The 26,989-nt window shown below is 43.6% G+C and overlaps 1 protein-coding gene across 3 annotated transcripts in view; it reads right to left on the reverse strand.

Annotated features, from left to right (window-relative positions):
• LOC131975904 (nectin-2-like) overlaps window positions 1-26,989 on the reverse strand; it is an 85,315-nt gene that overhangs the window by 46,782 nt on the left and 11,544 nt on the right. For all 3 annotated transcript variants that reach the window (XM_059338721.1, XM_059338720.1, XM_059338719.1), the window contains exons 2-6: window positions 5,497-5,606; window positions 4,373-4,622; window positions 2,339-2,632; window positions 2,071-2,188; window positions 1,278-1,426 (exon numbers count right to left, since the gene is read on the reverse strand). In XM_059338721.1, coding sequence (XP_059194704.1) covers window positions 1,278-1,426; window positions 2,071-2,188; window positions 2,339-2,632; window positions 4,373-4,622; window positions 5,497-5,606 — 921 coding nt within the window. The remainder of the gene's footprint in view (window positions 1-1,277; window positions 1,427-2,070; window positions 2,189-2,338; window positions 2,633-4,372; window positions 4,623-5,496; window positions 5,607-26,989) is intronic.

Genomic DNA, 26,989 nt, shown 5'->3' on the forward strand with positions numbered 1-26,989 from the left:
GTGTGTGTGTGTGTGTGTGTGTGTGTCCTTGGGGAAAACATGAGAGCATAGCACACCAGGAAATGTGAAGCATGTGTGATGAAGGTGCACTTGGTTCCAGTTCAGCAGTTCACATGATATGAATGTTTTCATATATAAGCCAGGGGAAGGTTAAGATGATGAAAGAGACCCAAGTGAGCTACAAATGTGTTTTTCATTTCACTTTTGAAAATGTTCACTGCTTTACTGACGCTTTTACTGTGACAAATTCATCAGTGTGCGACATTTGCAACTTGTGTAAATTTCACTTGTCTTTTTTTTTTTTTTTTTTTTTAAACATGACTGAGTAAGGGTGCTCCGATCCAACAGCCATCGATCGTTATCGGCTTAAATTTGTTCTCAATAGTTTAAATTGTAGTCATCCAGCAGAGCAGATGAGATTAGGGTTGGCCAGTTGGACAAATGTGCTCAATACTGGCATGAGTGCTTTACTGGTTCTTTTTCTGACGGGGTTTTTTTTTTGGTCCTTTTTTTAGCCAATGTAATGGTCTGTCTATGAAGAATGGCCCTAAGAGCTCCAACAGTTGAGTCACATCTGATCACAGGGAATTCAGAGCGAACCACTGTTCAGCAAGCAGCTACGCACAGCTTCACAGCTTTAAAATTAAGAGTGGAGTTTATAGACTGTATATATAAAATCAATGGTGAAACTACGTCTGGTTAAGCAAGACTACTTAGTGATTCTCATTCAGGAAGCAAACATAGCAGTGGCAAAGAGAGACAGTGTTAGGACAGTAAAGTTTCACTCTGGGATTGAATTGTAGTTAAATGGCAATATTACTGAATGATAGACGACAGAGACAGATTTTGGCCTTTTTTTTTATTACTAATTATATTGCCAATAATAAATAAAGCTACACAATAATTAGAAGGCTGCAAAAAGACCCCATGTTCGGTGATCTGTATCAGCCGTTACTGCTTCCAGCAGTCACTGCTCGGCCCGTGAAATACTGATCGGAGCACCCTTGCTTCTTAGTGCAGCAAATGGGTGGATTTGTGATGACAGGAGTAATTGTTATACTAATTCATCAAATCTCAGAGAAAAGCACAAAAGCACTTTTATTGCTTGTTCTCTTGTGACAAACAGACATGTTGTACTCGAAGCTGGTTAAAGTAGATTTCTAAATGTTGTCTGACCTACATTTTGTGGACTGTTTATGCACATGCTTATGCATATATTTACTTTATCATGTTAATGTGTTGGGGTTGTGTGCGCGTGTTTGTGTCATTGAACTCACCTCTGACCATGACTGTGACCTGGTCCCTGCCGACCCCGATGCGGTTCTTGACCTCGCAGACAAAAGTGGTGTTGACGGCCTCGTCTACCTTCAGCACCTTCAGCACGTTGTCCGTGATCTGCACTGTGTCTGGCATCTCTCCTGACATCCTGCAGGGACATGAGCATATCGACATGAGAGAGAACAAACGGCCAAAAAAGAGAAAATAATGACAATAGGTTTGTGGTTTGTTTGACTTAAGGCACAGCAAGAGCATTGAGACGGATGTACATTTATAGAAATGTGCTGTATTGTGCAATGTCATTAAATTCCACTAATCTTGATCGGCAGAGCAAAACCAATCAGTTTCCCCCTTCCTCAAAAGCCAATCCATTATCTCATAGTGGAGGAAAATACGATGGGGACAGGAGGAAAAAATCAAATCTGCTGGATCCGAGCCCAAAAACTCATCTCTCCCATTTTTTAAGACTTTCAGTTTTTTTTCCCCAAATTTTGTCACAGTTGCGTTAATAGCTGATAATACGGAAAAAAGAGGAGAGAGGGAGTCATATTGTGCCTCTCATTATGCGAGGGTTAAATCTCGAGTCACAGAGTCCATTATGAGAAATTATACGGCTATCTCCATAATCAGAGCACAGGGCTGTAGTGGCAATAATAAAAGCGCTGATTGCAGCTCTGTGGAATGGAGGCTAAGGGAGGCAGAATAAGAGAAAAAGAGATAAGAGAGGCTGGAAAAGAGAGAAGGAGCGAGAGACGACGAGACAGAACAGATGATGGATGTCCAGATACTCACGTCTTCCACTGGGCGGTCTGTGGAGCCGGGTTTCCGTTCGCCTGGCAGGTGAGCAACACATTTGTACGACCCACGTACCAATTATTGTCGTAACCCACTACTGTCACCTGAGGGGCGTCTGAGGGGAAGGACAGATGAATGACAGAAGAGAGGAGGATAAAAAAGAAAGTGATAAGCTCAATTAATCACTCCGAGGTTCCATGTTAGAGCGTGAACAGCAAAGGAATTCATTAAATAAATGCTGTGTTGTGTGTGTGTGATGTCTTACATTGAACTGCTAGCTTCAGGTGGAAGCTCTCTGGCTTGACCTGGGTCCTGTGAGACACCACACAGCTGAGGTCTTTCCCGTTGTCCAATGCTGTGGGGACCATGCGGTACTCACTGGTCACAGTCACGGTGTTGTCGGTACCCGGCTTAGACGCTGTTGTTGCATTGCCACTGGCTGCGGTCACCCAAGAAATCTGGGCAGGGGGGCGGCCATCCACAGACTCACAGCGTGCCACAACCACCGGCTTAGTGCCCGCTTCAACCGTTACGATGGAGGCCGAGTTCTGAGGCTTAGCTGATGGACGGATGGATGGATGCAAGGGCGGAGGGTGGAGGGAGGGAAGTGACACAGAGTGGCAGAGAGAAGATTAAAGGATGTAAAAATAGATAAAATGGAAACAAGACAGCGGAGGGAAAAGATAATGTGCACCATTATTGATAAACAATTTGAGTCACCAGCCTGGCAAAAGCAAATCCAAAACCTCAATCTCCAAACAACCCCTGTCCCCCGAGTCAGCCTCTGCCTCCTCCATCTTTTTTTCTCTCCAGAGCCTACATTGATAAACGCTTAAGTGCAAACACACAGAAACCCTAAATCTTCTTTCACTCCCCCACCAATTCCTTAATCTATTCCCTCTCCATCCCTATCACACGCCATTGATAAACAATTTCCCTTACTGGTCCAGTGCATTTCCATACACAAATTCTAAATCACTACATGATCTCGGTCACCCCCCCACCCCCACCCCCTCTACTCTCCCTCCTCATACCTCCTCAATTTCCCTCTTTGATACGAGTGTGCGATCAGAGCAGAGCAGGCAGGGCAGTAGCTGACAGCAGGCATGACAAGCAGCCAGATCAATATAGTGCCTTAGGGGAGGCAGGGAGGCATGATGCGTTGGAGAGTGAAAAGAGCCGAGCAGTGGCACTGGTGCCGGGCCAAGGTTAGACCAATGGTTCCATTGCATTAACAAGAACACAATTGATCTGACAATACCACTTATAATAGCAATTAAGCCTAGCTTGACATGCTTTTAACCTGCATGCTACGTTTGGGGGGAGGGAGAGAGCTGGAGTGATGGACGGAGCGAGGTAGGCAGAAAGTACTTTGCATTAATAAATATAGTAAGCATGGTAAATATGCACGCAGTCGCTGCAGACTGATTGGTGACAGATTCAAACAAAGAACAGTTTCAGTGCACCTTGATTCAACAAGTTTCTAAAAACTGTACTAGAGATATAAGCACCATGAAACAAAGAACTAGTTTTTCAGCAAGAACAGCTGATTAGTTTTTTTTTTTTTTAAGAAATAATTCACTGCTGTCCAAGACGGCAGCTTAAAACGTTACATGCAACATGAAAACATACTGTAGAATAAATGCATTAATATGTTCAAATTTGAAAATATACCTACGCACATTGACAAGTACCTACTGACTCATTCAGCAGTCTTTTTGAAGGCAAATTCAAGAGAGATGAGCAGAGCACATAAAAGCTTTCTTTTACAGTTCAGTCTGTGCACTTTGAACAGACAACAAGACCATATCTATATAATTAATTGATAGTAGTAGTAGATAATAGTAGAAGGTAGTTTCACACAGTAGGCCAATTATCTTATTATAATTTACAATCCATTCACAGCATGAAAGTCTGAAAGAGTTATTGATCTTTCAGAAGAGGTCAGCCTGTGTTGTCTTGGGTTTCCTGCCTGTTTTCTTGACAAAGAGCCAATTTCGGCTTTCAAAGTGGTTCTAAAACGTTTCAAGTGCTCGAGAGGCTGCTAAAGCGTGATGGTTATGAACCCAAAAAGCACAAGTTGGTAAACAACAATTCCAACAGTTTGAAAATCCTAGTTATCAATTTTTGGTCATTTTCAATATTTCTTTATTTTTTGGATGTCTTGAAATGCAGTGATTTATTGGTAATATAGCTGTCTATGTTGCTATCTGGGAATACAGTAGAACTCAGACTTTGTGTCCTGTAATCCTTCACCTATCTGTATAAACACATTATGTTGATTATGTCAGTGACCTACCCAGCATGACGAGGTGCGTGATGCCTTGCTCGTTGCCCCTGGGGTAGGTAGCGTACTCGCAGATGTACTTCCCCTCATCGGTCATCCTAACATCTCTTATCTGGATGGAGGGACTCTCCAGGCTTGTGGGGATGGGTGAAAAACTGACTCTGCCCTTCACGGGGGATTCGGGGAAGTTGGGCTCAAACTTTGGGTGAAACACAGCGATGTTGATCCTTTCTCCGTCCTTCGGCTCGTAGATCCATGTAACCTGTAAAGGAGGAGGTCACTGGTTAGGATGCGTACAGTGACTGAGGAAAAAGGGCCTCATTTATCATGCCATTGATAAGCAACCCTGGAGAGCATTTGAAGACATCCACATTTTTCTGTAAACTCCACGGGGCAGCGTACACAGCATCACAATCAAATAAGTAGAGCAGGTATGAATATGGATGTGACTTTTTCAGGAGCAGTAGTCGCTCTCTCTCAGCTGCTCTTAGCGGAACCAAACACAGTTGTGTACTTCCCACTTCATTGAGATGCGACTAAGAAGTGTTTTTCCATTACCATATTCAATCCCCTAAAGCAAAATGAAGCTTAGAATTGTTTGTTTGGAGTAATAAAACATTAAGCCTAAATGTGATAAAAACCTTGTAGCCTTAGGATTATTTCTGTGGGCTATGATTTGCTAGATTAAGGTTTAATGGGTTAGGTAAACAAGGCACATGGACCTGTATTATGATTTTATGTTTATTTTGATTGCAATGAATTGCCCTTATCCATCTGTGCAACCAAGTTTCACACACCTGCAGAATCCGCTTGATACATAATTGAGAAACATTTTATTTTACAGGGAAGTAGGCATATGTTTAGTCAAATCTCACATTGTGTATTTGCTTAATGGCCCATGTGTTTGCTTCAATTGTGAAAATAAATTGTAGTCCCAAGCAATTTTCGACAAATTGTACTGTGTCAAGTCAGCACAATGAGGACCAATTTTGGGATGAAACAGGCATTTTTATTAGAATTTCATACCGCAAACACAGTTTACAGCTTATATGATTGTGGTTGTATAAAGAAGTAATCAAATCCTAACTGGAAAAAAAAAAGAAAAGCAAACTGTATTATGACAGTGTGTATCTGACCATTGTGAGTTGAATCCCAGCAGAATCAGTGAAGGCACATCGCAGGTTGACGGTCTGGCCGGGGTACGATGTCACCTCTGGTTCAACCTTCACCCGCTGACCTGACACTCCTGGAAGAGGCAGAGAGAGAAACATTAATGTCTGATGTTTCCTTTCTTCTTAAGCTAGGAGAGGAGATGAGGAAAGGGGGCAGAGGAACCGTGTTAGTACAAAGCTTCCTGATGATAAATGAGGACAGTGTGGAAGTGTCTGGTACAACAGAGGACAGCATTAGTGAACCCAGGCAAGTAGGCCAAGAGTCTGGTATTTCTCCATGACTGTGCGTGTGAGTGGTCGAAAAAAAAAAAAAGGGGGATGTGCGCCGGAAAAAAAGGAGGAAAGCCAGTTCTCTTTTGCACATAGGTCATAAATCATCTGGATGGTTTATGCTTTTCTATAGCCTGCCATTTGCTGCGCCGACACATTCCTGTGTTACAGCAAAGAGTCAAAATAAATATGCTTTTCTTAGTGTGTTGTGTCAGTGGGTGTGTGAGAAACAGAAAGAGCGAGGGAGCTTTAAAACGACAATCTGTCCGCATTTGAGTGTGCGTATGTGTGTGTGTGTGTGTGTGTGTGTGTGTGTGTGTGTGTGTGTGTGTAATCCAGGTCTCTGTGAAAATGTAATTACTTGTATGAGTAAGCGCGCATTAGTGTATGTCAGCAAGATGGCACCTGTTTTAAGTAAGAGTGGATTACCTGCGGATACACAATTTCAAATGTCTGCAGCAGGGGCTACGTTTGCGAATGTGTGTTTGCTTATGATGTGTTTAGCAGCAAGCTACACACATGCGACGGCACTAAGGTAACACAATTTCCCCTAAAGACAAACAATTACTTGCGGAACTAGTTCCACCAGTTTGTGCTGAGCCAAAGCTGTTGTGTTGAAACTAAAATGATCTGCAGGGCTGATGGAACGAAAGCACACACACGCAAACGCCCACACACATGAAACCCATAGGCGAGAAGATAAAAGGAAAGGCCAGTGCTGTCTTTCTCTTCTGACGAGCAATAAACACCACACCTTTTCTACACCAGGGAGATCTGAGATATCAATACAGAGGAACAGAATGGGGAGGAAGAAGCAAAAGACTGAGTGGGAAAGTGGAGGAAAACAAGCCTTTCCTAGAATAACACCAGCTCTCCCAGGACCAGCCCAATTTACAACCACAAAACAACCCCCTTGTAGCCGCAGAGGAACCTCTGGACAACCACTAAGCAGCCCGTGGGAGCAGCAGAGAGCCTTATTGGGCTGGAAAGAGGAATAGCTCACTATTTTTTTTCTCTCTCTTGGACACATACACCAGCATATCAGTGCAAGTAGATACACAAAAGCATGTGCACACACCCACCCACATATATATGGCTCATGACAGCTTTATTGTCAATCTCCTGGCCCTGTGATCTTTCAAATGTCCGGAGCGTTTAATGAAGATGAAACTACAACCCTCTGTCAATCTACCTGAACTGGTCTGACTACCTGCAGATTAGCTTTGGGAACGGGAGATTTACTCTGGTTACCATACGATGCAAAAGAAAAAGCGGATAACTGAAACCCTTGATTACTCGTCTTGCGAGAAGCGTACGGACCGATGTCGGAGGTGATTACACAATGTGCCACCAAAGATAAAACTTACTCCGCCTCAGGTTTCACGTGCGTGCACATATTCACACGAGCACGTGCACGGCTGCTGTGCCCACACATAATGTGGGGGCAGAGCCGAGCTGGGCCCTGTTGTCTGTCATTCTGAAGCAATAAGAGGAGAGCCAACACAGGTCAGGTCAGCCAGAGCTCAGATGAGAGACAGGCTGGCCTTATGAGACTCCATACAGCCCCAGGGAAATGAATATTACACACAAGACATACAAGGACTTGCACGTCTTCATCCTCCATGATAGTCCCCAAATCCCAGCCCCGAAGTCTCAGAGACTCGGTGTCATTAGAACAGCAGACACAGAGGAAGAAAAAGTCAGTGTGTGCATGCGTGTGCGTGTATATGAACACATCACACTTTTGGAAATGCTGAGGCAAGGCGGCATTTGAAATAGTAATTGTCAGTATAAATATTTAGAGAGCATTGGTCATATTAAACAGAAGAGAGAGAGACAGGGAGGCGGAGGGAGACAGGAACTGCGGGAATTAGAGAATAAAAGACGGTTCAAGGGTAAGACTGAGAAGAAAGGAGGAGCGACAGAGACGGAGGGGGAGAAACGGAGGGAGAGAAAGAGGGTTGGAGGGGAGGAGAGTGATAACAGAAGCCTTGTGTCACCGCTGCTCTACTTTACAGTAGCTCTGCTGCCTGCAGGTGACATACAAAGAACGCCAAAACCAAACGCACATGAACAAACAAATGCTTGCACACGCAAACTGGCCTCTTCAGCATCCTCAAGTAGTGGGATGTCACCATCCTAAGTACTGTCACCTATCATTATGTCTTTAACACCCACATGATGTGCATGCACACACACATTATGCTGATGGCGCCGCGACAGCCTTGCCATATTAACACAGTCCTCTCTGATCCCCTGCCTGGTCACGCTGACATTTCCATATTTCCCACCATTCGTCTGTGAAGAGGAAAATGAATCAGGAAGGAAGGAGGAGAGGAAGTGTGTAAGGAGGATGGAAGGATGAAAGGAGGAGACCAAAGACAGCCTGGGAATGCCAAAGTGATGGAGGATGAGAGTGGAGGGGGGAGGAGGTGTAAGGAAAGTGGGGATGAAAGTGTGTGAAGCGAACGCGGTGCCAGGAATAGAGAATGAAAGAGGGAGTGCAAAGAGAAAGTGGTGAGAGAAGAGGAGAGGGGAGGAGGATCTCGAAGGGGAGACGGTGTGAGCTATAAACAAGGTTAATAGGAGACAGCTGAGGGACAAAAGAGAGACATTTAAAGAGAGGAATAAGAGAAGTGAGAAAGGAAGTAGGTGAAAGAGAGACCACGAGAGGAACTAAAAATGGAGAGGTGGTGGTGGTGGTGGAGGGTGGTACAGGTGGAGAGAAACAGAGTGAGGAGAGGCAGATGAGGGGAGAAGAGACGGGAGGTGCAGAGCAGCAGGATAGACTCTACACCTGACCTTGTGAGAAACACTGTGGCTGTGAATAGAGAAAGAAAAAAAAAAGAACAGCAAAACAGACTGAATGAGCGAGAGAGCGAGTGGGGGAAAAAAAAGAAAAAAACTCAAAATCCTAATTTTCTCTGCAGCCCATTTGAGCCAGCCGTGGCTTATAAAACGAACATACGCTTATCAGCCTGTGTCCGCCTGCTTCGCTGCCTGGCTGGCTAACCCCGACGCCTAACGGCATTCATGTCCTCTGCCTGATCCCCGCCATAGTGCAGAAAAGCACAGCGTCAGGGGGACAGGGAGTGCAGGCCATCACCTAAAATATCTAATGGCCTTCAGAGCTCACTGACTCTCAGCCATTTCATCAAGCTAGTGGCTATGCACTGTCAGGTGGGCTAGAATGAAGCTTCCTCATTCTCTGTGTTCTTGAAGATTGCTTCCCAGACACACACCATTCTGTGTGTGTGTGTGTGTGTGTGTGTGTGTGTGTGTCAGAAAGAGAGAGAAGATGTGAATGTGTTTTGCTTTGGCCTTTCTAGTGCATTGCTGTCTCAATAAGCATTCTGGGCCTTCATTATTCTTCCAGGTCTGTGTGAATTTCTCCATTTCCATTATTCTCTTGTTGTTATTGTTGTTCCCACCCTCTCTCCACTGCTGAAGAGAAATAGCTTTGATACATGCAGTATGGAGCGTCACTACCCAGTCCTGATGCAATCAGTCTGTCTGCTCTCTCTGACTTTACTGCCTCAAACATAATCTTTTTTTCTTGCAGAACTAGAATGATCCCCATCCCACCTTTAAAACTTGAAATGCTGAGTGAGGACGCTATATGATTTTATGGCGGATTGCAATAAAAAAACACCAACAATAAGTTGATTATGGTGTGGTTTCCATTATCTGGAAAAATCATGAATATGAACATACGTGACTTAAAAAAAGTGTCAACCTTGCTATTGTACAGTCCTTTATTGATTACCGGATTTTTTCCAAATTGCCACAAATGCTTGCACTGCATGGTGTTGTCCCCGTCTTCCTATTTAATGCCTGGCCGTTCCCACCAACAGTAACTTTAACAGTCTGCCCTGCTCAGTGGTTCTTCCGGGCCTCTCTTTCCCTTTCCCGGGCCCAGCAAAATGACGGGTGTCGGTTTTGGCTCCATGGAAGCTCTCCAAAGCCTCGCACTGGAGCTCCGACTGCATGTCAAAGGCGGCAGCGAAACCATATCCACGTCCGACCACAGCAGGCAGGCCACTGCCAGAGGCCGAGCTGGAGCCTGGGCTAAATGAGGTTCTGGAGAACCTGCACGATTTTGTCTGAATCTGACCCAATGGCACCGCAACAGCCATTAAGAATAACTTCAAAGAGATAGTCAATATTGTCGCTGATGGACTTGTTTGCTTCTGCAGGTCATATAAAGGGCATCAATATCAAATTCAGACAGAGTTTCATAGCCAGTTAAAAGTCCCTTATAGTTGCTTTAAGAGTACATTTTGATGATTGAGACTGTGAACAGCAATTATTTTGTTCAGGATAATCGTGATATGAAATGTTCATATCAGTCACCTTTGGCAGTGTTGGTGGCTTAATGATTTCTTGTCTATGAAAAAACTGTTGTAAAACAGCTAATTAGGAGTACAGCACTTGCATTTACAGCTCCAATGCTCTTCGGGTCGATGGACAGGCATAAATTATCTTAAAGCTTGATGCTCAATAAATAAAAGTCCATTTAAAAAGAAAAAAAGGTGTGTGGTGGTTTAGATATTGCGTTTATAAAAAGGTAGGTTACATTTTACACCATTTATTCATGACATGATCCCTTGAACCTGTTCAGTTGTGCATATAATATTTACTGCCATAAAATTCCTCACTCATAATAAATGCATGTCGAGTGTTATTATATATTCACCACTATGTTTAAGAGTAACCAGAAGATAATGTGTGCTGAAGGCATTTGTTTCTCCCACAACAAGAACATGATTGTTGAAAAATGGTAATTGGAAAATCCATCAGATCATCTTACTTTCTACATTGTTCCCTACTGTAAGTTTTATTTGCGGTGCAACAGAATGTGTGTGTGTGTGTGTGTGTGTGTGTGTGTGTGTGTGTGTGTGTGTGTGTGTGTGTGTGTGTGTGTGTTTGTGCGCTGGCCTTGGATACAAGTGGTTTCTAAATGAAAGCTCTGCCAATTGCCAGCCTCCCGATGTGCAATTTTGTTTTTTTGAGACATTGGCACAGAGAAGCCGATTCAATTCCGTGATTATTACTGGGGTTGTAGTTTCTGTACAGTTCAGCTGGTAAGCATTGGGACAGTGACACATTTTTCTGTTGTCTTGGCTCTGTACTCCAGCAAATGGATTTAAAATGAAGCAATAACCGAGATTAGAGTGCTGACTTTCAGTTTTAAGGCTGTTTGAGAGTGTTTACTTCCATCCTGTTCACCTCCTGGGTGGGAGTCACAACCCTTTTTGTACATAGACTTTTGAGCAGTGCAGCAGGACAATGACAGGGCAACAATTTCTGTCGTTCAATTACTACGGAAATTAACACTCTACAATTACAACTGCGGGACAGGAATTTACCCTGCTAATAACCGTTTCATTTCAAATCCATTGTGCTGCTATAAAGAGCCAACATAACAAGAAATGTGAATGTCCAAATGTTTCATAACCTGTCTGTCTCTCATGAAGGGCAGCAGCTTGAGACTGCGGTTCCTCCTCACTAAATCTTCAACATGGCTACCTTTATCACTCCAGATACTGCAATATTACAGTTTTATGACTCAGTGGTGTGAATTCATCAGGGGTGAAAAGGGTGACAAAGATTGGGGGGTGGGAGCGGGCTGTTTGGTCAATTAAAAGACAGGGCTTTGACGGTTGATTTCACAAGCACTACAATAAAAAACACTGTCACAGGGTCATTTAAATTCAATTGTTTAATTACGTTGTGGTTATGACAGTATTGGCGTTAACTTAAATGACAAAAGAGGAGCTACTTAAGATTTAAAACGGTGATTTTCACTGAAATGTTACAACCTGAGGAGAGAGGTGATGTAATTTATCCGTCGACTGTTCATCTCTTTCAAACACCTCTTGGAAACTCAGTCAAATGAGACAGTCAAATGCGTATTAAAGCTGAAAAGTGCTATCTGACATTTCAGAAAATGGCTTGCCTGTGTAGCTGCTGCATAACTGTGATTTTTGGGTGATGTTGTGTCCACACCGAAAACAGTGACACTGCTGTGGCAGCGTGTCGTGTCCAAACTGCTGCTGGTATGTACTAATAGCCGTTATCAGCTGGAGTCTGGAACAGCACCAACCTGAACCTGCTGTCGGCTGCTGCTGCTACCCGACACTGTTGCAGTGCCGGTTCCTCTGACCTTCACACACACACGCAAAAATGTGGACGCACATACAGCCACACAAACCCTCAATGCATGTGTATACACTGCGCATGCCCGCACACGCATTTAGATGTGGATACTTTGGTATGCAGGGAGCAGAGTGGGAATGCAGCTTAGCTTTGACAGGCGAGGCAGTTTGACAAGCCAAGAATAAAACTAGGAAATGAAGACTTGAGATGTGTCTCGGTTTCTCATTGACCTTTCTACTGGGCTCTCTATAAGGGGCCAATCGATATCACATGAGAAAGCTACATTTAGAAGTAGCCACTGTTATGGACTTCTCTGATGACATCGCATCACAATCCATTCATGCTGTTAGCTTTACTAGTGGATGCAATTGAGTCAAAAGCAAAACCTTGATTTGATAATGAAGCACTCTGCAAAGACCAAGGCCATCGTGAGTGAAATCTGCTCTCATCGTAATCACCGTAGATGTTAAATCAGTGCGGAAATGTTACAAAGATATACAGTCGCAACAGGGTTTGGTGTTACAGTGAGGTTGCATGCAGAAGACGGCAGGTAAAAAACCAACCCATGTGATGCAACAGGAGCAAAAAGAAGGGAAAAAAAGGCGCAAGAAGAAGAGAGTGCTACATTTGACTTTGTTCACAGTGACATGATGAAATATTTGATAACTAACTCCGAATGCACAGTGTGGAAAGAGATGGGGAATCAGACACACAGGAAGAAATGAGGAAGGAAGGCAGAAATGCATGAAATGTAACAGAAGGGGAGCGAAGGAGAAATAGGGGTTTGGAGGGAGGGACAGAGGGAGACATGAACAGGCTTCAAAGTGCCAAGGAGAAATGAACAGCTGGAGGAGAAATCTGCACAGGGAGGTGTGAGTGTTTGGTGACTCTGTGTGTGTGTATATACACACACATACTAATGCATATTCCTATTTAGTTGCCTGTTTATAACAAACATGCCCTAGGACTCGAGCGAATATCATTTGCAAAAATAAGCATTTGCCAATTCAATTAAGTGCATCATCTTAATGAAAAAGGACCCGGCAGGGAATTTTAAGAACCCTTAAAAAAAAGACAGTTTTATGCTCTTAAAAATATGAACACTTCAGCTCCACATTTCAAAACCTTCCGTCTCCCATGTTGGACCATGAGCTTCGTCTTGCCGTGAGACTTTATTTCTATACAGTATGCATGAGCTGGAGAGTAAGAGGAAACGGACTAAATAGAGGATTTCACAATGGGATCTTTGAGCCACTGAACTGTGGGGGCCCTGACGCGAGATTGCATACACAATAGCCCATGCCTGCATCTCTCTGAGGACCTCTTCCACTCTCCCATCCTCTATCTTCCAGTCTCAGTCATGTACATACTGCAAATAGAATATTTCAGGTCTAGCAAGCTCTGGCGGTCAAACAGGTCTGAAACAGGAATCCTGTTTGTTTGAATGAAATTGGAAAACAGGAGTGATCCATCAAATATACACGGTGGTTTCTTTTGTTTCACTGAAGTGTATCGCACCTCGCAACAGATGAACCTCACAACCAACAACATACACAACACGCTAAATCATTTAGCATCTGCCAAGCTAAGGGAAAACCGTGCATAACAGATAAAAATGACTTGCAAAGTAGTCAAAATGGAGTGTGCATGTGTGTGTGTGTGTGGTCGCAGTGAGACAAAACACATCTCGACGTGTACAACTGCGAGGTAAAGTATAACCACATTTAGACAGGCAGTCATGGAAATACACAAGATCGTACACACACACAGGTTGGACAGGCACTCCTCTCCACTGGGTGAATAATTCATCCCCAGCTAAGAACGAAAGCAGTGTGCTCTCCTCCTCCTCCTCCTCTCATCTCTTCATTATTGATAAACACCAACATCTACACTGTACCTGACCCTGGAGAGAGAGAGGAAAGAGAGTGAATGAGAGAAGGAGAGAAATGGTCAAAAAGGAGAAGCCTGCAATGCACGATGTGAGATGTAATATAATAAAGAAACGGTGTAAAGTGGAGGTGTATAAAGCATCAAACAAAAAAAGAAAATTGACCAAGGCCAGAGGATGTGAGCGAGATTTTATGGCGCTGCATGCTTTCATCTGGCGCTGGGCCCGTTTAGGGTCAGTAAAGTCTCGCCTGTAACAGGCAGTTTACTGTGGACAGAAAGGACACAGCTCTCCCGAGCCAAACAAATAACTGCTGCTTCTATACTGCCTTGCTACTGCTATCGCTCCAACCCACTGAATAAGTGACTGAATAACTTACTGGCTGGATGGCTGACAGACACCCAGCTCCCCTGCGGCTCATGGCTCTGCTTTGTCTGCTTGGGCCGTGCACATCATTCTACCTCCACCGCACTCGCCTTCCCTCGGCATCGCTCTCTTCTTCACCCCCCCTCCCTCTGTGCCATCACCCTGTCCTGTCTTTTCATTTTGGAATAAATCCTTTTCATCCCTCTGGCTCATTCTGCTCTTCCTTGACTACTTTTTTTTTTACTCTGCTAGTTCCTTTTCTGTCTGACTTCTTCATTCCAGCCCTATGTGCCATCGCTCCTCATGGTAATTGTACCGGGCATGTTATTTTAGCCCTGCATGTAATTTTGGGGTTTTACTGCCGGGTGACTGTAGCGACAGATCTGCAGCCCGTGTGTGCGAGCATAAAATGTAGCTCTGAGGTTTTGGGAAAACATTTTTCAGGCTGGTCTAGGGTCAATGTGTGAGAAATATCTCGATCTTTTCCCCATTATGCATGCTGAGGCCTTGCACCTCTCTATCAGGTCTAGCAGTAAGCTCGTCACAAAAAAAAAAAAAAACCTTCAGACATCACTCTCTGAATGACTTTGGAAGTGTGTGTGTGTGTGTGTGTGTGTGTGTGTGTGTGTATGTGCATATCTAGAGTCTGGCAGCATCTCACTTCGGAAATAGCCATGAATTAAAGGATCAGGCTAAGTCAAAAGTGCACAGCTGGAGAGGAGTGCCAGGTACTTCTACAAATGTCCAAGTGGGGTTGTGTATATGTATATCTGTCTGTCTATCTGTCCAACTCATCATCCATCATTTCCTGCATGTGCGTGTGTGTAAAGATGCATCCCTCAGTATGTCACTTGTTAACATAATGTGATTATGCGTCCTATTTTCACCTCCCTAACAACACTCGGATGTGAGAGTCTACCGAGGTGTCAGTGAGGATATTTCAAGCTGGGTGTGATCCTTTCCCCGAAATAAAAAACAAGCCGCCTGTTAAAGTGAAGAGGAATTCCATGGCAACCCCGCCTCCAGACCCAAACACAGCTGTGTTTCCAGGTTTCTCGTCGCTAATGTTCACCTTTACTTCACCTTGGATAAGGGGGGGGCTCATTTCCCAGCTGCTCTACCCAGAGTGTCACTCAGCCCGCTACCGACAAGCCCATTGGTCAACAACGCTGTCAACACGCAGCTCATTCATAGTTGAGAGGGTGAGAGACCAATCCAATTTATACTGCACATTAAAGGATTAAAATGCAGTACGGTGATATGACGGAGACGGCTATTAGCACAGTCAATCTGTCAGGAGGATCGCGCAGCGTGTTACCAAATCAATGCCGGCCATATGGAAGACAGAAGGTCAGGCACCACGAGCAAACAAACAAGGAGGTGCGTACCAATATTATGATAAACTGATGACTGTGTCCGTCACAACAACCAGCTGGATTGAATTACTGATGGCAAGTCTGTGTAGGAGCACGGAAAAGAAGTCTTCGGGGGAAGATTTGAGAGGACAGGCAAGTTATGTTCCAAAAAACGACACCCACGACTTAAAAAAAAAAAAGTACAGTGTGTATATTCTTGCAAAAGTAGCATATTACTAAAACACAGCAGTGTATTGCTCAAGTGCCAGATATAGATAGCCGATTAGTCCGCCTGCATTTTGTAAATAAGAGGACATGCAGCAGCTTTTTAAACCATCTTTTAACATAAAGACAAATGAGAGCTACACTGAGGTGGGAAGATGGCAACAATTAGTAAACATCAGGCAGGTAGGATGTGTGAACAAAACGATAGCAGTGGGGAACAATAGATAACTGAAGCAATTAACAGCAGAAACAATCCGCGCTTTGTGTATCAGAACAGCTGCATTGTATGCGTCGGAGTTTCTTTCCCGCAGGTCTGCAGTGAGCTGTGAGGGCGGAGGTGAACGGCCTATTGTCTGCAAGTCTCAATAGGAGGCAGGTAAGATGAAACTCTTCTCTTCGACACATACCACCCATCAGTCCTCCCATAAAGGAGGAGGGTAAAGGTGATACCGTGGTGGGAGGAGATGAAGAGAGGAAGACAGAAGGACTGCAGTTTCTATAAGGTACAATGGAGCAGAAGAGTGATAAACAGCATGAACACATGAGGAGGTTTGAGCTCAGGGTTGTTCTCTGGCCGTTCCCCTTTGTACTCAATGTTAATACCAACTTTGAGTATTCTCTGAAGGACAGTCACTATGACAACTTGCCTTGGGAACATGGTGTATTGTTTTGATGCTGGCGGATGGATGGATGACTGAAGAACTAATAGACAGACAGACGAACAGCTCAAGGAGACAGATGAAAAGAGGGAGTGGTGCATAACCTGATATTTCCTCTCACGTCAATCTGTTGAGTGAAACTAAAGAAAAGACTCTGGAAAGACGTGACTGGCTGGCTGCACGGCCACAGCCGAGCAAGGTAACAGAGTGCACTATAACACACAATGACTATCCTTACAAAGCCACGACGACTCAAGAAATACTCTTGAAGTAAACTCCCAAGAAGAAAGAAAAACTGCAGTTGAAAGCTTTATAATAAATTAGTAAAACTAAAATGTATACCATTATTTAGCCAGAGGAGATAAAGGATATATAAATATATTAATGTATTTCTAAGTAGCATGTAAGGCACAACAACACCCTGATGAAAGCAGCACAAATTTGCTTTTTGAGTGATTGAAGTAGGCACATTATTTTTCTTACAGTTTTCTGGTCACAGAGGAACCAAAGTCCCACTGTTTGTTCCCAATAAGCTTCAAAAAAAGATTTGTCATTCAGCTATGAAACGCAGATAAAAGAGAAGGTCAAAATACTCCATTGGAGATTAATAAAAGTGACTAAGAGTAACTGTGCTCACTCATTTTTCAATGTTTAATCAGACCCTCGTTTACATGTCACCTTAATTTATTGTCAAACATGTTACTGGACTAATGTGTTGTTAAATGTAATGCTTTCACCCTGTATAATGTTTTCTGCATCTGAAATAAATTCCCTAGCTCTGAAATCATGGTTCGGACAGATTTTTAAGGAGTAAAATGTAAGCACTTTTCAAGCACTTTAATTATTTGCAGACCCTCAAAGCCTTTATCATGTCTAAATTCTTACAATGAATGCGCTACAAAAATATGTCTACAGGAAAGGGGAAGAGGGAAGAGGAAAAGGAGGTTTTCGAACAAATATGATGACAAATCATTCATTTCAAATATTTTTCAGGTTTCTTGGTTCACATGAGATTATGTTGAAAATCAGCAGCATTTTTAAAAGGAGTATACTTCAATTCAATCATTTCTAACCTTGAAAACATAACCATTCATATTAAGCATTTTCTGAACTTTCAAGACTTGGACGAAGCCTGAAATGATCAATTGAAAGTCAGTTGTAAAAAAAACAGAACGATTTATATTTATTTATATTTTTCTATTTTGATAATATATTAATTATTAGGATTATTTTTAAGATCAAAGCCAAACATTTACTGGTTCTAGTCTCTCAAATATGACGATTTGGTGGCTCTTTTTACAGTAAAATAGATTAGTCATATTTGTGTTTTCGACTATTTAATCTGTCTTGGCCTACTATCAAAATAAATCACCAGGTTATTCTATAATTAAAATTCATTATTGACCTGTACTGGAAATGTCCCATTTGCTTTTATGGCTTTCATGAATTTCCAGTAGGATTATGTGTCATGTGTTGTTTGTAAGTGTGATGACCTCTGTTACTCATGACACTCATGACTAACACAATGTCCTGTCGTGAGGAAGGCGATAGAGCTGTGAAAAGCATCTTGTGACGGTGTAGGGTGAGTTATATGTGCACGTACATGATCTCCTTTTATGGACTGTGAACAGCTAATCTATTGTTCTAGTTAACTTTGCTGCCGGACGTATAAACACCCTGATTTTTGATGCTCTGTGCTCATTTGTGCACCTCGTTCTTTTGGTGTGCTGCGGGTCCTTCCGCAGATGCTTAAATCAAACTTAACAGAAGTGTTTTGACTCTGTGGTATATTCAACAGAAATTTGCACCACAGACCAAAAAGGAAATAACAGCTTCTGAAATTGTCAGTACACAAGACGAAACATAAAGGAGGTCAACCGGTCCAATGCCACTGAAAGGAAACATCTGCTGTGTGTCAGTCATAAAAACATCCATGAAAAAAATTAGGTTAATTAATGAGGTTAATTAAAATCAAAAACCAATCAAAAACCAATCTTTCTATTTAAAGAACAGTCTGTGATCAGTAACTTTTCTAGACGCAAGTATCGAAAGATAAGCAGCTTTCCATTCTTAACAACACCTTCACCTGTCTGAGAGGCGAACAGCAGTGGATCGAGTTTCCCCTCAATAACAGTATGAACCCTGGTTTTAGTCCGTAATGGCTCAGCAGTCACAATGATGCTACAATTGATCTGACTGTGATTGAAGCCACTTCGCAGAGATCATAAGAAGGAGCACAACAACAAACGCACGCACACCAGAAAGCACACAAGCTGCCGGAGCCGTCCCCCGTCAGGTCGTCATTACATTGGGTTAGAGCCGCCTTTGTTTACCATCTACACCCTTAAGGCAGAGTGACAGATAGAGGATTGGGAAGTGAGGGATAGATAGATGGGGCTATGAACAGACAGAGATGGCCCTGCCATGCTCCAGTGGCCAGCTTCAAGGACAGACGGGCCCTTCAATATCACAGCTTCTGTGTAATTAGACAGTGCTCTGTCACGCACCAAAGAATTGCTCCTATTTGTGTCATATTAAACGTAGCATGATATCCCCTACTGTGCATCGCCATTGAGGCCTAATGCAAAAGGGGAGCAAAGGGGGATTTGTACAAATTTAATTACATTCATAATTCGCCCATCTTTAGCTGTAATCACTTGGGGTTAAGTTAAGTAAATCCACTTCTCAGCTAGCCACCCACGCCCTGTGTTGCCACAGTAAGCAGTGCAACGTTGGTTTTCCAGGGGAATTTCATTGACAGGCTGAAACTCTCTAAGCGAAAGTAAACATAGTTCTTGGTATGCAGTAGTGAAATATTAACAGCTGTACTCTTTCTACCCAAGTGCTGCATGCTTTTGGTTTGAAGCACTGCAGCTCACGTGTGTTTGTGCGTGTATGTGTTTGTGTGTGTGTGGCTGTCTGCTGGTGTATGATACTGCGTCTCTGAGGCCACCTGCAGTGTCTCCGACAGGCAGAGAAAAAAATCTGCCGCTGTGTGCATCTTTGTGTGTCTGTTTTTGAGTCTTTGTGTGTCTGCCTGAGTGTGTCGGGTGCACCTTGCAGCCAAATCGAGGCCCGAGCAGGCAGCCTTTTTTTTTTTTCCCGACAGAGAGGGAGAGGAGTGAAGCAGATCAAACACAAGCCAGCTAATCACAGACGCCGGCTAATTAGCGCAGTCCTCAAAGGGGAACCAGGAATGAGTGATGATTCCCCCTTATGAATTTCGCAATGACGCTGTGCCGTATGCCACCATGAACCCTCACCGGTCACAGAGAGGAGAGACCCGGAGAGGGTAAAGTGCAAAAAGAGCAACTCATTATATGGCCTTGTTGTAATCTTATCAGAGAGCTGGGGGGAGGGGGGCAAAGTAGCGCTCGATATCTCTTATCTGCGTTTCAGTTATGTGCACTAAACACACCAACACCATCACTGCCACACACACACACCACAAAGTTTTATCTCAACATCCTTAAATTAGACTGCATGTAACGTTTCCCATTAAGGGATTTTTGGTGCGATTAAATCCCCAGTGCGGTGATATTCCAGCCTCCAGAGTGAAGCACAGGTTGACGTTCCTGTGCACAGGCTTTGAGTGCTGATTAGCAGGCGGATCTGCCACACTGATCCCAGATTTCCCCAAGATCAGAGGCCGAGCTGTGAGCACGGCGGCACCGTGTGCAGCAGCCAATTACAGATGTGACATGCACGGCGTTCTTATGCACACACGCACCCTGCCACACAGGCGAAACCACACGTCTGTCCAGAAACAGATTCCTCCAGGCTGAAGTCATCAAAGTGACGTGAACCCCCCCGCCCAACCCTCCTCCTCTAACTCCTCCGCCTCTTCTCTTCTAATCTCAGACAAGAGGGCACCTGTCAGAGGATGCTCAGTTCACCAGCCAACCAATCCTCGCAGAGACAGAGACATTGAAAGAAAATGAACAGAGAGAGCCAATAAAGATTGTAATAAGTCTATGTGAAGAAGCGCCGGGTGCTGATGGGAGTAGGCCTAAATAAAACCCACTTCATCATTCTTCAACTGTCCAAGTCCCATTTCGTCTCTATACATCTTAACATCAAGCTAAACATAGATATTCTAATTCTAGCTCTGGGCCTGGCTTTGAACAACACTGTGTCACTGGTTGGATAAGCAACAAGACAAAAACACACATTGACAGACACACGGTAATTCAACATTTCTCTCATTCGCCAGATTTATGGTGGAACAATACCCTCCCTCTGCCCTCTGCAGCGCTGCCATCAATGGGCAGCATTTGTTTCACATGATTACAGTGTGACAGTTGGCATTCATGTGGCAGACAAACACACAGAGACTCCAGACTTATTGTTATGACAAAAATCCTAATGTGCTTTGAACATTAACAGCTGCATCAGGGAGGCTGGAGAGTGAAACGAATTGGTGAGGCTGGTCAGGGAAGACAAAACAGATCTGAGAATAAAAAATCAAATGAAGCTCGCCAATTTACAGTTGAGTAACTGCGTGGCAGGGAACAAAAAGACGTAGATAAATAACAACATAAGAGACGTTAGAGGGGAGGCAAAGAGAGATATAGAAAGGGTGGGGAGTGGGGGGGTGAAGCTGCAGAGCAGAGCAACAGCTGCTGAGCATCACATCTGCTCCAAGTGGAGTCATCAGCGAACAGACAGACTGGAACCGACCCACTGAGGCAAGCCCCAGGGAGAGCAAGGGATGGACAGAGGAAGAGGGGAAGGGAGTGTGGGGGGGGTGAGGCGAGGCAATGAGAGGATGAGATGAGAAGGATACAATTAGAGAGATGGAGGGTGGAAAAAGATGAAAAGGAAACGACAGTCCACAGAAGCAGAGAGAACTTCTGCAACCTGTTCCCCCAAGTGGATGCGATGGAGTTGGGTGGGGCTGGCTGGTAGATGATTTTGCAGAGAACAGGAAACACTTACTGACCTTTTCTTTTTCCCCCCTTTACCCGCCCCCTTCTCACCCCATCCCTGACATCCTTCCTCTTTCTCTCTCCCTCTCTCTCTCCCTTCTTTCTCTTCAGTGAGACTGACAGAACAAGAGAAGCCTGTGAGAGTAAAGATGAAAGGCCTGTGAGGGAGGTGCGTGCACGTGTGTGTGTGTGTGTGTGTGTGTGTGTGTGTGTGTGTGTGTGTGTGTGTGTGTGTGTGTGTGTGTGTGTGTGTGTGTGTGTGATGAATGAATGACCCTTCTTATCCCTCATCACCCACTGGAACCTTCCTGCTCTAACACAATAACAAAAAATAAAACATAACATACAAGAAAAAAAAAAACATACAAGACTACAGGGACATGGGCGGAGGTCACGCTGCGGCGTTTGACGTGCTGTTCACATGTTTATTCTCACTCGCACCATGTTCCCTCAGTAGAAAAATGTGACACATCAAACAACTTTCCAACAAGGCTGCCTCAGCAGGAGTATCATCGTATGCATAGCTTCGCGTCCTGTAGTGTACACCTTCGGCCTGCGGAGAAGCACCCTGAGGAGAGGTAGGGACCCTGAGAAGTGCACATTGTTCATTCATGATAGCAGCCGCTGGCAGCGAGGGCAAGCCCGTAGCAGAGTAAGCGATGTCATTTGGCAGCAAATGAAGGGGAAAGAGCAAAGCAGTTTATGCTAGCGCCTCTCCGAGGTCTCACAGCTAGCTCTAACATTAAGTTAGCCCGGGCGCAGGACAAAGCTCAGTTTGTGTTCACGTCTCTGCGTGGAGGAATAAACATAGCTGCTGCTTCACAGTTTCCTCCAGCTCGCCGTCTCCTTCCCTTCTCATCTCTCCCTCCTCCGTTGTCACCCCCGCTGCTTAAAAGAACAATCTACCGACGCAGCATGCCCTTCCAAAATATTTACTCACTCAGTATTGGCTGAATACAAAGGCCATTCTCTTACACTCTCTGATGTCAGCCATTCAAACAAACCCTGCACCCACATGCACTCTGCTGACTGCACCTGCTATATATCACCCCAACACACTTGTTTACTGTGGGGATTCCTCCCTTCCTCACTCTTCCATCTGGTACGTGCGTTCAAGTGATCTGGAAGTTGGTGAAGGAAAACAAGTATAGTCACTCTGCCTAGCCTGCGGCAGGAAGTGCATATGTGCTGCTCACATCTTCGCACACACCCATCTGATTCAATACCCCTGACATTGTCTTAACACCTTTTCCTGTGCAGCTTGTGCCCTTCTTTCCTCTCTGTTCCTCTCTCTCCCATATCTCCATCTGTCACCTTACATTCTCCCCTCGGCCCTCCTTAATCTTTTTCTCATTGCATCCTTTCTGCTAACCAATTTTCGCAGCAGCTTTTCCGAACTAATCCAACATTTTCTGTTTTTAGCAAGCGAACCCAAATATAAGTTCATTAACAATCGAGTGCTGAAATCAGTTGCAGTGTTGCGAAGCTCTGGCTTTTCCCGGCGCCTCGTTCATTAGCATATGTTTGAAAACCAAGCCTAAATGAGATGATCAGAGATGATGATGAACTACAAACAAAGACCCAGAATTATTCCTATGATGTGGCTGCATGTCATGCTTGTTTTTAATGTGTTGCACTTATGATTTTATAACTAGACGCTCAAAATAGATGCAAATGAATGGAGAGTTAGATAAAGCCTGGGCGCTCGGAGTAATGACACGTCCCCGGGGTGCCTACTGTTTTTCGGGTGATTGTTCAAGAACTCCTATGGGGAGTGCGCATGCTAATAAGTAATAATGTTCTATCAAAGTGAAATGTTGCGTTGAGTCTCCTGTCTTGTAGCTCCCCAGTATTTTTGACTGCTTTCCAACCTTCCCATCCTCCTCTCTGATAGAGAATGTGGTTCCATGGGCTGCACCTGTGTCTCATTACCACCACTGATGGTTCAGAAACAGGCTCCTCTCCTCTTGCCATTGTGCTCTCACTCTTTTTCTCCCTTTAGCTACTGCCAACATACATTTACCTCTAACAGTGTGGCCTGCACTCGCCTCTTCCCCTTGCTCATCCCACTGCATGCCATTCACATGATCTCTGCAGCTCTGTTTCTCCTGTCGCCTCTGCCATCACAGACTCAGCACAAGTGGGCTTTGTCAACTGGCTGGTGATCTAATGATTTTGTGTTACGACTGGCCCATGCCTCCAATTTGTCAGGAAGTCTTCCAACCTGCCTTTCAAATGAACACACAGCTCTCATTTTTAGCACTCATGCTCCTGTCAGTATTATGTATCATATTTAATGTGACTCCCAGTCATTATAAAAACAATTATAGGTTGGCAACTGGGGCTGCAACAGTCAATTTAATGGTATTCTACTGCAGCTGATGATATAAATATGGACAGTTATCATACCGTGTTCATTTGCTTAATCCATTTATTGTCAAAAGGAAGACTTTTCATACATTAAAAATGGTAATAACTGTGCAATAGCATGAAATCAAGATATTTTATGAGACAGATGTTGACCGTGAAAATCTCATACCGTTGCCACCCAAGCAGCAACTAACATTTATTTTCTTTGTCAATTTTCTGCCAATAAACGCTCGAAAAGCTAATGTTCAGTTCGGTGCACATAATGTAGAACTAAAGTTTCCTAGCACGAGCTCCAACCTGGTGACTTGTTCTAGAGGTTAGCACAACAAGCGAATTGGCGAGAGAGTAGAGGACTGTGTGTCAGCCCTTCTCCATCACTGACTTATTCAACAGCATCACCCAATGTGCTCATCACCAAGCAGCTGTCAAAAGCAAAACTGGATAAAACAATAACCAAAGCAATTAGCATTAACATTGGCATATAGCCAAGGTGGAACAAATTTCACCCTCCTCCTAATGCACAAGTTTTTCCTATTTTTTATTCTATTATTTTGCATTTTCAGTAGCAGAAGACTTGCTTTTCAGTTTGTAAGCCTGCTGTGACCTGTTGCATTTTGGGTGCAGTGTTTGTTCAGTGTCGGTTCAGTGTAATACAGAAATGTCTAAAAATTTTATTTTTTTATTATCAAAATAGTTTAACAAAGTCGCGAGCGGTCAAAATGTTATCTCAGTCCGCCGCAAGAGGGTTTTGTCTCTTCTGGACACAGTATTAACCTGTGACAACCAGGATATGAACTGAATCGTGAATCGTTCAGTGTTCTGAATTATACCAATTGTTCCTTAGTGATTTATTCATTGTTTGATTTACAAAAAAAAAAAAAAACAGAAAATAGTGAAAAATGTTTTCGAAAGCCCAGGCTGAAGGCTGAAATTTGTATCACTAACAGTCCAAAACAGAAAGTTGTACCACATACGAGGCAACAAATCCTTGTGGGTGAGAAGCTGAAGAGAGAAAATTAACCATTTTTGGTTTAGCTGTCTGTGACACATGCTGTGTATACTACCATTAATATACCACTCAGTTCATGGCTGATCTTGTTATTCTCCAAAGTGGCGACAGCAAAACAAGAGCGGGAAGAAATGTGTCGTACCACTTATTTGCTTAATATTATCAACTTATTCCCACAGTGTTTATTGGCTCAAGCTGAGATAACCATGTGTGAAAAATGCGGAAAGCAAAGTCAAAGAGCACTTTAGCTCACTTCTTCTGACAGTTTATCACCTCAGAGCACGGAGCACTGCTGTAATATTTCAAGTTGTACGTTCTGTAACATCTCAGGCTACAGACTCACTGAGCTGACCTGCACTCTGTGTTATGATATATGGCACAGGCAGCTGCACTGCTGGACTCCACTTTCTTTGCTGCAACTATTAGGTCATGTCCAGTAATACTGTACTTCCAGCAGTCAAATTCATCTCAAACTGAAATGAAAAGTCTTGTGTAAAAATGTTAAACTGTAAAGCTTATTTTTCCGCTTTTTATATCCACATTTTCAAAGAAAAAAAGTATTTTTTATGTTCTCTGAAGGATGTAAAAGTCTAATAGATAAAGATAATATGCATGACAATAATAATAAGTGATAAAAAATAATGTGTTTTTAGCTTGAATCCAATCAAAGTGTAACATTATATTTTATTATATTATCAGACGTTTGGTACTTCCACAGAAATCCAGTCTAATATTGAATTATGCATTAAATATGTAATCAGACTGGCATTACTATGATATCATTGCCTATATCTGGTTCCCTTAAGGCCAATTAACCCTCGTGTCAGCATTAAATGACCAAGTAAAAACTCAAGTGCATTCATTATACTTGACAAATGAATGCAATACAGATGGAGATTATACGAGGCTTAAAACGTACTACTGGGGGAAAAAGAAGACAGTTGAACATTAGCCTTGATGGCTTCAGAGATAACTTGCTCCAGAGTGTGATGGCTTCCCAAGATGAGCGGAGGGGAGTGAGTGGCTATAAGCATTAGAAGATCATGGACAGGCTGCCTCCTACGCCATGCATATTAATTCTTCTAATGCAGCTAAGCTCAGCTTGTCACACGTTGACACTGCATAATTATGTCATCTACAACGGACGAGCCTTTTTCAAAGGGCAGACGTGCGGTGCGTTGGAGTTTCTCTGTGAATGGAGACGTTTTAAGTTCTAAAATGTCAATATACATCTAAAGAATGGTTTACTTTCAGCTAGTTAGGATCTTTAAGGCCGCATTATGGAAATTATTTTAGATCTATCGGTACAAAAAGGGCGCCAGTGGCGAGAAGAATGAGCTCTGTGAGGTGAATATCTTTATAGTCTTTATACGTCTTCCACACCTTTTTTACAATAACGAATGAGCCAATTCTTTAAGTAGTATCCTGACTGACAGGGGCGTCCATCAAACGCCCAGATCCCCTCACCCGTGGCCTCTTGCCATCCATCAATCCATCCTGACAGCCCTTACCTCCATCCCTCTCTATGTAAATAAACACCATGAAACAAGGGGAGGAGCAAGCAACATGGGGGGAGGGAGAGGAAATCAAAGTAGGACATTCAAACCTGAAACAAGCAGGCGAGTCAGGTTCAGAGAGGAAAAGGAAATGGGGGGGGGTGAACAGTTGGAAAACAAAGAGGAGGAGGGAGAGAGGGGAAGCAAGCAAACTCACAATGGGCAGTGGTGATGATGAGAGAGACGGGAGAAACAGAGTCATCTGGAAGGAATGAGGAGGAGAGATTAATTGAAAGAGAGGAAGGGAACTGGCTGGCACAGGGATGACAGCCAAATGAGCGGCCACATGAGAGCGATTCATGTAAAAGAATGCAGAAGAGAAGGTTAAAAGAGGGCGGCACGGAGGGAAAGGTCTGTAGAGGACATCAATAATCTATACCAGATAAAGCAATTCTGTGTCAAAAGTAAAGAAGAAAATGGAGAGCAAGACAGTGGGGGGAAAAGGAGAGAAAAACAAATGAACAAGGGAAAGTTGGTAGGTGGCGCCTGAGGGACTTCTATTTAAAACCAGAACAACTGAGAACACTTGTGTTAGTTTACACAAGCAAGAGGAACCACATCCTTTTCTTCACCTCTACCCGTCCCCCCATCATCTTCCCGAGGCTGTGTCTATTTAAATGTGTGTTTAAACGGCGAGTGCTACTGCTCCAATCAGGGATGGCATCACAGCAC

Source organism: Centropristis striata, chromosome 8 (assembly GCF_030273125.1).
Source record: "Centropristis striata isolate RG_2023a ecotype Rhode Island chromosome 8, C.striata_1.0, whole genome shotgun sequence".
In the NCBI taxonomy this organism is placed as follows: domain Eukaryota; kingdom Metazoa; phylum Chordata; class Actinopteri; order Perciformes; family Serranidae; genus Centropristis; species Centropristis striata.